General features: G+C 37.9%; 1 protein-coding gene across 4 annotated transcripts in view; it reads right to left on the reverse strand.

Moving 5' to 3' along the window:
* Positions 1–15479, reverse strand: part of NPHP1 (nephronophthisis 1 (juvenile)) — a 70625-nt gene that overhangs the window by 5555 nt on the left and 49591 nt on the right. For all 4 annotated transcript variants that reach the window (XM_011926387.1, XM_011926386.1, XM_011926385.1 and 1 more), the window contains 4 exons: positions 14555–14637; positions 12301–12377; positions 11350–11449; positions 2420–2532 (listed from right to left, as the gene is read on the reverse strand). In XM_011926387.1, the coding sequence (XP_011781777.1) occupies positions 2420–2532; positions 11350–11449; positions 12301–12377; positions 14555–14637 (373 nt within the window). The remainder of the gene's footprint in view (positions 1–2419; positions 2533–11349; positions 11450–12300; positions 12378–14554; positions 14638–15479) is intronic.

Raw genomic sequence — 15479 nt, forward strand, 5'->3', positions numbered from 1 at the left:
TGCAAAACAACAGAAAGAATTTTATGCAAACTTCACTCAATGGATTTTATTGCAACAGACACGAAAATATGCAGATGAAAATTATTGTGCCAAATGATTTTCTTGATAACACATTCTACACACTTTGACTTCTATGAGAGCTCAAAGCTGTCCCTTCAACCATCATTTGCCCCTATACCCATATCCTGGTGAGTTCCTGTATCAAATTAATGGAGCTTTTAGAGTGAGGGCAAGGAGGCTCTGAACAGAATAAGACTAGAAAATTTTGTTCTGTGTTTTTCTTCAACTTCTCTTTCTTCCTTATGGCTGTGGCATGGTAAAAGGAATCTTCCTTCCCCTTAGAGGCAGCCCTGCTCTTGGGAGACTGAGCAGAAACCAGGAAGCATTGGGGGAAAGGACGCAGAGGGACTGCTGCTCAGGTCTGATTCCAGTCCACCAGGGCTCAGGGAAGGACACAAACTTGTGTCTGGAGCCGGCAAACAGTAGTAGGTGAAACTGGAAGAATTAAGAATTGAGGATTCTGGCCATATGACCAAACACAGCAGGGGAGAATATTGACATTTCACAGTAGATAATGGCACATGAAAATTCTGTGCAAAGAAGCACACCAGGAAAGACATGTCTTAGTCTGTTTGCACTGCTGCAGTGGAATACCTGAGACTGGGTAATAGAAACAAAGGAAAATTATTTCTCAAAGTTCTGGAGGCTAGGAAATCCAAGATCAAGGTAATGGCATTTAGTGTCCGGTAAGGGGCATCTTACAACATCCTCCAGAGGGGAGGAACACTGTGTCATCATGTGGCTGAAGGCAAAATGGTAAGTGAGACAAATTCCCTTGTCAAGCTCTTCTGTAAGAGTCTCTAATCCCATTTATAAGGCAACAGCCCTCATGGCCTAATCACCACTCAAAGGCCCCACTTTTCATATGTTACACTGGTAACATACAAATCTTAGATGGGACACATTGAAACCAGAGCAGACACTTTTGAAATGGCAAGGGCAAGGTATTCTATAATCTGGTGTCCTCAGTAGAGAAAAATTCATTCTTTAGATATTATTAGGATATTTTATTCTAATGATTAAATTCAAAGGAAGTCAACAATTCTGAGTAAACTTCTTACCTATTGGGAAAACTAACAAGCCTTATCCTCTTTAAGAAGTCATATCATTCATGAAGTTTCTCAAGAGTCATCAAAATGAATTCAAAGGCAATGGTGATTAAAAGGCTTACCTGTCCTCCCCCTTAGAGTTATAATGAGTCCTTGGGAACTTTCTGTGCTTCTCTGCCTTTGAGTTCCACTTTTACCTATATATCCAGGTGATAAGTCCCTGGGAGAGGACTTCTACCTATGAATGTTATTTGTCCACAAGTGCTAAGCCTCTCACTCACTCTGCTCCATCCATACTGGCCTGCCTCAATTTCAAGCCCTCCAACACATGCATGTCTTCTTTTCTTGGGTCTTCAGACATGCTGGCCACTCTACCCAGAAAGAATCCTTCCCCACACACTTCCCTCATAGGTCTAATTCCTTTCTCACATCTTTTGTTAAATATTACTCACTCAAAGAAGCCTTTCCTTGCCCTACACATTAATCAAGTCTTCCCAGTGCATGCTCTCGTTGCATATTTTCCTTCACAGCACTTACTTGAAAAAGGTAGAATGGATTATTCATGTAATTATGTGTTTGAGGTCTGGGGCGCCTATGCCTGTCTCATTCAGCACTGGGCCTAGCATAATATCTGGCACATACCAAGTACTCGGTACATATCTGGTTACTGATTTACTTAATTGAAAGAAGAGCCAATAAAATTAAACCATTTTTCTTTTTGGAGGCAATTATTATAATACATGCATTTCTCTTTGTAGGTTCAATCATGTATGGCAGCTCATTGATTTTTAAAATTATTTTTTAACATTTTACTTGGTAAAAATTTCAAATGTACAAAAAAGTTTCAAGAATAAAGACAGTACACAGGACACCCAAATACTCCGTATCTGGATCCACCAATTTAAACTAATCCATTTGATACTTACACTTCATGCACTAAGGACCAGCTATTTTGGTTGAGTTTGGTTTCTCTTCAAAATGATGATGTGCACACCAAACACATGGGAAAAAAACAGATTACTCAGAGACATTAAAGGAAAATATGCCTATATCTGACTCGGAATCTCAAAACTCTAGAATTTGAAATGTGAAAATGCATATGTTTGAAAGAACTGAATATGTGTTGAATTCACAAAGCTCAATGCTCTGGATCCGAGGATGTCCCATAAGTAACGTATTAACATCAATGCTGTTCTAAATATTTTATTCCAAAAGTCACAATCAGAAACAGAAGATACAAGATGGTACAGGTTACATTTACTCAGAGTATGAAGTATTACTGCACAAAAGGAAATGGCAAAGCCACTTACCAGTACTTTGCAAGCTCATCCTGTCTTTCAGGAGCACATCTCCAAGAATTTGTCGATAAAATATCAACAAGTGAACAGAACACATACTTCCAATTAATGTTTCTGGCAGTAGACTATTAAAGAAGAAAAAAATGTATTCATTAGACAATCCCATACAATCCAACCTACAATGTTTTGATGTATATTACTTTAATAAACAGTCCCAAATTTTGCTTCATTACTGGAACACATTTTTAACTATTTAAAGAAAAATTTCTACTACAAGCAGGCCACATTATATTTCAGATAACTTTTTTTTATTTGTTTACACTTTCAAGTCTCAACTCTGTGTTGCCATTTTTGTGCTTCCATGTTAGCATATATATACTGATGTTAAATGTCAAATAAAAAAGGGAAGCCACTAATTACATGTTTTGGAAAGAAGGGGACTAGTCAGTTACAAGCTTAAACAAGGGCATGTGGCTGCCATGCCTGATTTGGTGAATGCAGAGGAAATACAAATTCAGGCTGTTCACAGTACTGGGTGGAACATGGCAGGGTGTGACAGACCTGGAATAAGTCCTGACTTTGTCACTTCTTAGCTATGTGACTTTAAATTAATTAATTAATCTGCTTGTGCTTTGGTTTCCTCATTTATTGGATACCAATAGTAATACTTGCATTTCAGAAGGTTACTAAAGGGATTAAAATGAAGTAAGTGTGGGCTGGGCACGGTGGCTCACACCTGTAATCCTAATACTTTGGGAGGTCGAGACGGGTGAATCACTTGAGGTCAGGAGTTCGAGACCAGCCTGGCCAACATGGTGAAACCACATCTCTGCTGAAAATACAAAAATTAGCCAGGTGTGGTGGTGGGCACCTGTAATCCCAGCTACTCAGAGGCTAAGGCAGAAAAATCCCCTGAACCTGGGAGGTGGAAGTTGCTGTGAGTCGAGATCGTGCCACTGCACTCCAGCCTGGGTGACACAGCAAGACTCTGTCTCAAAACAAAACAAAAACAACAACAACAAATGAAGTAAGTACAGAGTGCTTAATGTAGTGTCTGGTATATAGTAAGGGCTAAAAAACAGAAAATAATTCAATATTGAAGTTAAATTGGTATCAGTTTAAAATAGATTGCTATAACCTTAGGATGTTATATGTAATATCAAGTTAAGTTGGTATTAGTTTAAAATAGATTGTTATAACTTTAGGAGGTTATATGTAATACCATGGTAACCACAAAGAAAATAACTATAGAATATTTTCCAATGGAAAGTAAAAGGGAATCAAAATTTGTCACTATGAAAAATCAAACACAAAGGAAATCAGTGAGGGAGGAAATTAAGAACAAAAAAAGCTATAAGATAAGAAGGAAATGAGTAATAAAATGGCAAAAGTAAGTCCTTCTCTACTAGTAATCACTTTAAATGTAAATAAATTAGACTCCTCAATCAAAAGATATAGATTGGCAGGATGCACTAAAAAAGCAAGATTTAATTATATGCTCTCTATAAGAGACTCACTTTAGACTTAGGACACTCATGGGTAGAAAGTGAAAGAACAGAAAAAAAATATTTCATGTAAATAGCAACCAAAAGAGAACATGTTTAGCCATACTACTATCAGACAAAATAGACTCCAAGCCCCCAAAAAAGTTACAAGAGACAAAGAAAGATATTGTACAATCATAAAACAGTCAATTCACAATATACAACAATTATAAACATATATGCTGCAAACATCAGTGCTCCTAAATATATGAAGCAAACACTGACAGAATTGAAGGGAGCAATACACAGATCTATAATAATAGAGAAAATTTCAATATCCTACTTTTGATAAGGTATAGAACAATGAAACAGAAAATCAATTACACTGTAGACTAATTGGATCTAGCCGACATTTACAAAACCCTCTACCCAGCAACAGCAGAATACACATTTTTCTCAAGTGTACATGAGATAATTCTCCAGGAAAGACCATATGTTGAGTCACAAAGTAAGTCTTAATAAATTTAAAAAGATTGAAATCATACAAAGTATCTTTTTTCAATCATAATGAAATGAAACTAGAAATCAAAAGCAGAAGGAAAACTGGAAAACACATAAATACGTGGAAATTAAACACACTCAAACAACCAATGGCTCAAAGAAGAAATCTCAAGAGAAACTAGAAAATTTCTTGAGAAATGAAATGAAAACTCAACATATCAAAACATAAGATACAGTGAAAACAGTCCTAAGAGGGAAATTTATAGATATAAATACTTACATTAAAAGAGAAGGAAGAGCTCAAGTCACCAACCTAACTTTATGCCCTAAGGAACCAGAAGAATAAAACTAGCAGAAGGAAAGAAATAATAAAGATTAGGTCAGAGATAGACAAAATAAAGAATAGAAAAACAATAGAGAAAATCAACGAACGCAAGAGTCTGTTCTTTGAAATGATGAACAAAATTGAGAAATCTTTACTGAGAATGACTAAGGAAGAAAGACTCAACTAAAATCAGAAATGAAAGAGGGGATATTACTATTGATTTTATAGAAATAAAAAATGTGTAAGAGAGTACTATAAACAGTTGCATGCCAACAAGCCGGATAACCTAAATGAAATAGGCAAATTTCTAGAAACACACAACCTAATAAGGCTGAATCACAAAGAAAGATAAAATCTCAATAATAAGTAAGGAGATTGAATCAGTAATAAAAAAAATCTCCTGATAAAGAAAAGCCCAGCATCAGATGGCTTCACCGGAAAATTCTACCAAATCTTTAAAGAAGAATTAACACCAATTTTCCTCAAACTTTTCCAAACAACTGAAGAGGAATAAACACTATCAAACTCATTATGAGGTCAGAATTACACTGGTAAAAAAGCCAACAATACTACAAGAAAAAACAAAACAAGAAACTACAGGCCAATATTCCCGAATATTGATGCAAAACCCTCAACAAAATAGTAGCGAAGTGAATTCAACAGCACATTAAAAAGCTTGTACACCATGACTAAGTCAAATTTATTAATGAAATGCAAGGATGGCTCAACATTCAAAAATCAATCAACATAATATACTACATTAACAGAATTAAGTGGAAAAACCCACAATGTTTTCTCAATTGATGTTGAAAAAGCATAAAATTCGACAACCTTCCATGATAAAAACACTCAACAAACTAGGAATAGAAAGAAACTACTGCAACATAATAAAGGCCATATATGAAAAGCCAACAGCTAACATCATACTCAATGGTGAAACACTGAAAACTTTTCCTCTAAGATAAGGAACAAGACAAGGATCCTGCTCCTGCCACTTTTACTCAACATAGCAATGGAAATATTTTTCTAAAAAAAAGAAAAGTATCTTTGTTTGCAGACAAAATGATGTGGAAATATGTAGAATATATCTAGAAAACCCTAAATATTCCATGAAATATACCTTCAGAATAAATGACTAGCAAAGTTGCAGAATACAAAATCAACACGTAAAAATCGTTGTACTTCTCTCACTAACAATGAACAATTTGAAAAGGAAACAATTTACAATAGCATCAAAAAATCGTCAGAAATTTAAAAATATAAAAAATTTCAATATTCAGATTTCAAAATAATCTGGAAACATGAAAAGTGAGTTCTTTAAGACCCTCACACATGACATATAGTAAATACTGGGAATATATCATGCACAAGATTTAACCTTTGAAAGGACTCAAGAAAATATCTTAGATCATTCTAATATGTGTTTCTAATACTATTTTTAGAAATATATAAACTCTTGTCATTAAGCATGAAATAGGACCATATAGAAAATCTCAGAAACCTTACAAATGATACGTTGTCTTCTATCAAAAAGGAAGATGTCTTTGGGCTGAGAAAAACCACCGAAGATTTAAAAAGAGATCTTTTTGTAAATTAATCCTTTATCTTAATTCCTAAGATTATATTTTTAGAAGGGAAAATCATCACAGAGGTAATATTCAGTCTTCCAGCCTGCTGGAAGAGAACAGAATGAATGTGACCACTGTTCTGAGGTAAGAGCAATGGATTCCACGAGTAATTAAGTTTCCTGGAATTAAAGAGGTATCCTTGACCACTCTTTAAATCCTGAATTTCTAGAAACATCTAAAAATATAATACAGGTTCTCTTAGCACAGTTATATTGATATACAGCATTTGATACATAAAGTCAGAAACTGTCTTTTTCCATCCCGGCTACATTCTGATCCTGTGTACATTTGACCTACATTTTAAAGACTGGAGGCAGGGGACCATTTCAGCTGCCTCAGTGTCACCACATGCTTTCTCAGGGATCAGGCTGTGATTCTGGGTTGCTCTAGGACCATGGACATGTTCATGAGCAGGGAACAGAACAACCTTAGCTCATGAACAACATGTTCATGCTCTGCCCGTTGGTCCACGGTCCCACCGCATAGTGATTCAGCTGCATGCCCAGCTCAGGGCTCACCATGAAGAACAGCCATGGTTTTGCCAGGAAAAGGGGTGGGAACTTCCTTCCTTCTGCTTGGCCCTCTCCTTTTCTCATAGACCTGCCTGCTCTGCCTGGCAGGCATTGGTCCACCCAGTGTGGGCACTCCTTTCCTTCTGGCACCTTCTCACAACATGAAGCAACGCTGCTTGCCCTTTATTAGATTTTCTTTAGAGAAAGCATCTGATTTTCCCAAACGTAAGATGACTAGAAAGTTCTGGGCTGCTAAAGGTTAGCTGAATTAAGTAAGTAAAAATATCCTTCCCCCTGAATTCACATGTAGACCAGCAAATTCTGGTGGCAAATTTCAATGAACACAATGAATGGGCCTCAAGCATTCAAGCAACTAACATTATTACCTTATTTATTTTTAGCAACAATATAAGGAAAGCAAAAGAGGAAAAAAGATGGAATTCGTCAAAAAAAAAAGGATAATGAATTTATAGCAAATTTACACACACACACACACACACACACACACACAACCTACTTCTACAGATCAGGGTTTCTTGATATTCAGAACTCATGCACTGGAAATCTGAAGTCAAATTCAGGACTTTCCCTCCTCAGGGGTTTCTACACAAGCCTTTGTTCAAATCACATCAGTTCAATCCTTTCGAAAACCAGTTCCAAAAGACAAATCTTGATGAAACTGAAGCATCTATTTGCTCTCTTTTTCTTATGTTGACAAGGTCACCATGATCACAACTGACTCCACAAAACAAGACTGCCAAGATCTGTGAGCAGGACTCTGGTGCCATTGGTCTACACTGAATAATTCACATTTTCATAGGATTCCTGATATCCAAAAGATACACATGGGTAGGACTGCTGGCTGAGTCAAAGAGGGCAGTGTAAAGACAAACAGCAAGGGCACTGGGTAAAAATGGGCACTAATGCAAACTCTAACTAGGCTTTCTGCCCTTGGCCTTGTCTCCATTGTCTTATGTCCTTTGACATCATGGAAAGAGCCTTGTCCTTTCTCCTTTGAGCAGCAAAGTTTGCATAAACAAAGGTGAAGTTTGTAAAGAAGGAAGGGTGAAGATGGAGGTAGGGTGTGCCTTTGAAGGAGAGGAGGAGAAGGACTATTGGTGTCATTACCTGTCTTGTTCTCCCATCCACTGAAGGTTTCAGGTCAGGGGAAGAGAGGATGCTGAAATGGATCAGTCCTGCCTCAGTCTCCACCTCCAGGGTGCTCAGGCTCAGTGATGTCCAAAAGGGCACAGGCTGGTGCCTAGCCTCTTACCTTGAACCCACAGCACAGCCCCACCCCACCCCCCGACTATGAAACCAAGTCGGGTTTCACTGTCCTCTGGTTTCACTGTCCCTGAGCTGGTTTCTGTGCAAGCCAGCCTGGAGTTGCACCAGCAGTGTGTCCCAACTCACATTTGAAATTCCCAGGAGTATATATTTTGGGGTCATGCAAAGTGGAGAGGCAATTTCAAGCCAGCACTCAAGTCTCTCTGTGGAAGAGCACACACCAAGATGAGGCAGAGGGAGGCCAGAGACAGGTGGAGGCTGTGCAGAGGTCCTGAAGAGTATACTTTTACACTAGCAGGGAGAGCTCTGCTTTGAAATTATTTCACAAACATTTTTCGGGTGCCTATTCTGTACTGTAATGAAACAAATGACGCAGTCCTGAGGTATGGAGGACAAGGACACAGGACCTTTAAGAACTCAGCATACAGAAGAGCATTCACTGCTTAAGAAGAAGGGGCTGCCTTGCTAACTTCTGTACCACACAGTTCAACTTGATCTTGAGGTTATACAAAGTATCTGAAAACCAGTATTTGAGGCCAAAGAAACACTATTAAGAGCTGTACCTGAAAGACATGCATGGGAGTGCTTCCGGACTCTTGGAAGCTTACTAACAAGATGAGTAGTGGGGAGGCCAAAGATGCAGGAAGAATGGGGCCAAACAAGATTTGGCTTTTCTTTCACAAAGACTACTACTGTGCTGCTTTCTTTCTAATCTTGAAAAATCACAATTTTCCAAGGAAAGACTGGCCAAAAAAGAGGATTTACAGGCTCTATGAACATCCAAGGGGGAAAAAAGCTAAGAGAGTAAATACTACCCACAAACACATTATTAATGGCTATTGAAAGATTGAACTGTTAACACTATAATTATAAAATAAATTTCAGTAGTAGTGGTAAGAACAAGGGATATTTAAGCTAAGATTATGATCTGGAATGAGAAAAACCATTCAGAGGAGCATGCCAAGTCTTCACTGACTTCCCTACTTCTTAATAATCTGTGAGCAATGGGCAGGTCATGGTGGGACAGTTCAACTGCAACAGTCTCTGTCCCATGCCATGCTCTTCCTTCCCCCTCTTGTCCTCATGCCTCCTCTGTGGAGCTCCTTTCCTCTGCATCTTCCCAGTCCTTCAAAGGTGATTTCAAATGTCCTGATTTTACCAGCTACACATCTTCATTTGAACAAATTTTATGATATAGCACCATCTACCTGGCTTTATATTTACATGTATCTATATATAAGACAATTATAGTAGTAAATAATTATAGCTAACACTATTGTGTTAGTTACTATGTGCCACACACTGTAAATACTGGCTAAGTGTTTTATATGTTTTCTTTCCATTAAACCTCCTTACAGCTTTATGGGGTTGATATTATTATGTCCATTTTAAAGATATAGACATTAAGACCCTGACAGAGATGTTAAATGACTAGTCTAGGAGGGTACTGAGTGAGAAACTGATAGATCTGAGATTTTATTAGTTTACAAACTCCCCAAGCAAAAATGTAAATTTAAAACACCATGAGAAACCAACACTACTCTCATTTATTAGAATGGCCAAAACAGAAAAACTGATCATATCAAGTGCTGTCAAGAACATGGAGTAACTGGAACTCTCATACATTGCTAATGAGAGTGCAAAGTGGTACAGTCATTTTGAAAACAGTTTGGTAGCTTCTTATAAAGTTAAACTTCATACGTCTCAGTAATCTCACTCCTAGGCATTTATATGCGTGACAGATGAAGACATATATCCACATGCAGAAAATTTGTATACAAATGTTTAAAGCAGCTTTATTTATAATTGCCCAAACCTAGAAACAACCCAAATGCCCATCAACTTGTGAATGAATAAACACATTGTAGTATATCTATCAAAGGGAATTCAGATGCTCCTCAACTTATGGTGGGTTATGTCCCCAGAAACCCATCATAAATTGAAAATATCGTAAGTTGAAAATGATATCGTAAGTTGAAAATGCAATTAATACACCTAGCCTTTTCTTTTCTTTTTTTTTTTGAGTCAGGGTCTCACTCTGTCATCCAGGCTGGGATGCAGTGGCACCATCACAGCTCACTGCAGCTTCAACCTCTTGGGCTCGAGCAATCCTCCCACCTAAACCTCCCAAGTAGTTGGGACTACAGGTGTGCACCACCATACCCAGCTAATTTTTTTTTTTTTTTGGTACAGATGGGGTCTTGCCATGTTGCCCAGGCTGGTCTTGAACTCCTGGCCTCAAGCGATTCTACCATCTCGGCCTCCCAAAATGCTGCAATTATAGGTGTGAGCCACCATGCCCAGCCTACAACTAGCCTATTGAACATCAGAGCTTAGATAGGCCTACCTTAAACATGCTCATAACACATTAACCTACAGTTGGGCAAAATCATCTAATACAAAGCCTATTTTGTAATAAAGTATAAATATCTCATGTAATTCATTGAATCTGCACTGAAATATAGTGTCTACTGAATGGGTTTTGCTTTTACACCATGGTAAAGTTGAAAAATCTTGAGTAAGTCAGGGACAGTCTGTACTGTTTAGAACAAAAAGGAACAAACTACTGGCACATGCAATGGCATGGGTAAGTCTCAAATGCACTAGGCTAAGTGAAAGAAGCCAGACTCAAAAGGCTCCCGAGTGTTATGATTCCATTTGCATGACATTCTGGACAAAGCAAAACTATTGGGAAAGAAAATAGGTGTGACCGCCTGAGGCTGGGGCTACAGAGCTGACTACAAAGGTGCATGAGATAACTTTTTAGAGTGAGGGAAAGTTCTCTACCTTGACTGTAGTGGTAATCACAGGACAGTATACATTTGTCAAAACACAAAGAACTATAAACTAAAAAGAGTAAATTTTGCTGCATGTAATTTATATCTCAATAAACTTGACATTAAAAAAAGTTCCCTGAGAGGTAGAATCCCTGAAGGTAGACTAAATTGGTAAGCCCCATTTAGTCAAGTCCTCTATTTACTAGTTAGCTGAAATGACAGATTTGGTTAGAAGAGCTAACTAGTAAATAGAAGAGTAAGCTAATTTCAGCTTTGTTACCCATTTCCCTTCTGACCTTTGGAGAATTGAAGAGGACAAAACTATTATAACAATAGATGACTAAATAGGAGGAGAAGCCAAAAGCAGAGATGGTCTCTAAGTGCTGAATGATCCCAAATTCACTGCACAGGTAAAAGCAGGTACTAACCTTAGTACATTTCTGGATCTTCTGTTCAAGGATCTCAGTTTCACTAGAAGTTGAGGCTGCCTTCTCATTGCCATCATCTGGTAGAAAACACTGCCATGTGCTTTTAAGAAAAATCAAAAATAACTCATGAAACTTTAAGTACTTGAGAGAGTGAGTATAATAAAACAAGTATTTCATGAAAATATACCACCCAGTAGTGCTGAATTGAATGAAAGGCAAGAGTCACCCATATACCCTAAATGAGCTGAGAGACCTCCCTACGGGCACAAGATTGTTTGCTAAATCAGATGAGTTACAGCATTACTGCTGCCAGATTACAAAGGAAAACAGCATATCTGACTCCAGGTAGAACAAACTGTATCCCAGACCCCAAACTCCTTTCTGTTCCAAGAAGGCAGGAATAGCATTGTGAGGGCAGCAGAGGTGGCGTGTCCTGAATCACCAAACAAGTAGAGGGGTGACTGAGGAGTGGAAATGGAATTCCAAATCTGCCAGGCTCTGAGCCCCATGAGGCAATGACCATATCGGTCTTGTTCTTCATTCTCCCATTATCTAGCACAGTGCCTGGTTAATGAACATAGTAAAAGATGCTCAATATTTCTAGAGGGCAGTTTGGCATGCCTATTAGTGTTTCAAATGTCTGCATCCTTTGACCTAGCGATAGCCAATCTCTGTATTAGTCACAAGTATCAGTTCAGTGGTCAGTGAAAACGAACTAATGCATTAGTTCTCCTTCTTCATGATTTCATTCTTCATGATTTCTTAGAGTCTCATATGTCTTACCAAGAAAATAAGTACTTAAAAATGATTAAAATTTTTATATGAAATGACATATTTTTAAAAGAGTGAATCCAAGTAAAAAATGCTATGCTTATTAGAACGTAGCTACCTCTCGGATGCTTCTATTTGTTTACTCTTTAAGGAAAGGAAGACAACACATGAGAGCCATACCTCTTCTGGATACTGAAGGGTCCACGTCAACACCTTTTTCACAAGGAGTACCACCATTCAAGAAAAGCACATAAGTTCTATGAAAGAATAACATACAATGACAGATAGAAGCTGTGGACATTTAGAAAACACTGGAGTCCGTAGTTAAATATTTTTTAGCACTAATATACTCACAGACATTTCATTTATGCCTCATTGGTAAATGAAAAGAATAACTGTTGATCCCTCCATGAGGTACTATCTGGGCTAATAAACAGTCTTTCTTCCTCATTATAAGCTACAGAAAATTATCTTTCCTAACTATGCACTGTAGAAAATACATTTTTCCTTGAAAATGAGAAAAATTAATTCAAGTCATTAAAGTGTTCAGACCTTAATGACTTATGTTAATGACAAGTGATCGTTTTTTAATGTATTTTTCAAATGTGTTGAATCATTATTTGAAATGAGGCCATTATGAACTTATTTTTAAAATATAAAAGTACTATGTATGTTGTTATAAAAAGTTTGAATGGCAGAGGAATGATAAGTGAAAAGTGAAAAAATCCCTCCCCATGCCTTCTTCTCTAGTTTGGTTAATCTCCTGCCCTATCTTTTTCTATGAAAATGCAAACAAATGTATAAACACGGTGAATTTCAAAACTAACACATGCTTCAAAACTAACATACTACATGCTTTTCTTTTGAAGTCACATACTAAGTGTAGAAAGAAAGTAAAAGAGCCCTTTAATTGTACTGCACCATCTTCTCAATTCTGCTCCTCAGAGGTAACTTCTGGGAACAGTTTTGCTTTGTTTTGTTTTTGCTTTTTTTGAGGCAGAATCTCGCTCTGTCACCCAGGCTAGAGTGCAGTGGCATGAAAACTGCTCACTGCAGTCTCAACCTCTTGGACTCAAGTAATCCTCCCAGCTCAGCCTCCTGAGTAGCTGGGATTACAGGCGTGTGCCACCATGCTTGGCTAATTTTTTTATTTTTGTAGAGACAGGGTCTCACCATGTTGCCCAGGCTGGTCTCTAACTCCTAGGCTCAGGTGATCCTCCCGCCAAGGCCTCCCAAAGTGCTGAGATTGTAATCATTGTGAGTTACCTCACCTGGCCCACAAATAGTTTTTAATGAACAAAAGTGGAGTCGCAGTATTCAAAATATTCTGCAACTTTTTCCACATACTAATACACTGAAAATGTGTCTATATTAATACACAGAGCTCTACCTCATTTAAAAAAATAGCTGTGACTTCACTTTCAGAAAGATGGAATAGATAAACAATTCCTTATTTCTTCCACTAAGCACAACTAAAAACCCTGAGCATATTAAAAGACAAAAACAAAAAAGCAAATAACAATCACAAGAAACCTGGCACCCCGGGTAATGCACCCTCTAGGATGATGTCAAAGGACTTGTAGAGTCAAGACTACTACCTCTTCCCAATGGCAACGAGGCCACATAAGGAGCATTATCTAAATTAATCCTCACAACAAGCCTTTGGAGTAGGAATTATTACAGTCTTCCAGATTAAAAATGGGTGAAATTCAGACTTGGAGATGTTAAGAAATCCACCTACAGTCACATGGGTAGAGCTGGGACTGGAGCCCAAAATTTTATAATCCAAATTTGGGATCTTAATCACCATCCTACTGCCTGCCCATTTGTGTCCCTTCTTGAATTTGTTTATATCCTAGATTTAGAACTTTCTTTTCCTCCATTTTAAAATATGGATTATCTTTTTCTCATTCATTTTTGAGAGTTCCTTTTATATTAGGGATAATGGTCTTCTAACTCTTCTGTACATACTGCAGTATTTGCTTCCAGTCTGCCTTTTGATCTTAAAGTTTAAATCATTTACCGTGGTTGCCACTATGATTTCAATGTCCCACCTACAGAGGAAGGGTAGAGACTCACAGAGGACCTCTGGACTCTGGACTTAACTTTCCCACTTTTTGGAGACAACTAGGCTCTATTTTCAGCATAGTGAAATGTGTTAATACCATAGGAAATTACTGAAAGAATATTCTCAGCAGACAGCTAGTGTAACCGTCTTTTAAACTACCTCTTCCCTAGGAGTCATTTCTTCCTCCTGAGGATGAGATTGTGCATGCTGTTTCCATACACTGCCTAAGCAACACTAAAGTCAACATAAAAGGCCCTCTCCCCAAAAGTGATTGGCATGCTCACAGAACAAACCTGAGGTCTCTAGAGTCTAAAAAATGAATTGTTACAGAAGTATTCATTCGTTAGGAAAACATAGCCAACTTACTTTGCTGGAATAGGAACTCCACTGGCATCAAAAAGTTTAAGAAACACCCAGCCACAACTTAACTCTCCTCTTTCTCCAGTTGACTAGAAAATAAGACAAGTATATGAAACTTAAGGTCTGAACTCGTCAAATTTATAAGCACATACCAAGTCCTTTTAAAGGAACAAAATAAGTATTCACCTTTAGAACTAAAAAGTTCTTCATAAGAAAACAAAATGAAACATAGTAGAGTCCCATTTTGCCTGCAGGTCAGATGTTAAAGGCAGTATATCAAGTGACAATCATATTTTGTCAAAATTGCTCGTGAAAATCCCTTAAACCAATGATGTGGCAACTGTTGCCACTGTCTCTTGACTGATGTAAGCATTTTGTGGAGTGATCTCAAATCACATCAGTACTACATGGGATTATGAACCTTTGTTTCACTGACAGAATGCAGATATTAATCATTCAAGGGCTTTTCTGCTTGGAATTTTACCCCCACTGTCAGTTGCTAGAGGCCCCCAAGGCTTCCTTTGGGGGGCCTGCTCCTTTCCCCAGTTCTACCCCCTCCACAATACATATAGATGAATTTGCCTTAAACAAATGAATGGACAGTGTAATACCACTAATGTAACATCTCTATAATGCTCTCTGGGTTACCATGAGGTCAAGTACCTATGCTATACCTATCAAGCTATTATTAGTATGTGGAAACATTTAATTGCTAGCACAGGGCTGCACCCACTGGTTCAGTAGTTTATATGACATAAGTTAACCCAAATTCCTGGTGTTCGCTTTATAAAAGTCACCACTCTGCCAAGTCCCTTAATTACAAATCTTAGTTACAAGGCTAAGTATACTCTGCTCCTGGAGGACAGAGGTGAACCATGGGACTGGGATGCCAGTGAGCATCTTTTATCACTTTCTGCAAAGTTCCATCCTT

This window comes from Colobus angolensis, unplaced genomic scaffold (assembly GCF_000951035.1).
Source record: "Colobus angolensis palliatus isolate OR3802 unplaced genomic scaffold, Cang.pa_1.0 Scaffold682, whole genome shotgun sequence".
In the NCBI taxonomy this organism is placed as follows: Eukaryota; Metazoa; Chordata; class Mammalia; order Primates; family Cercopithecidae; genus Colobus; species Colobus angolensis.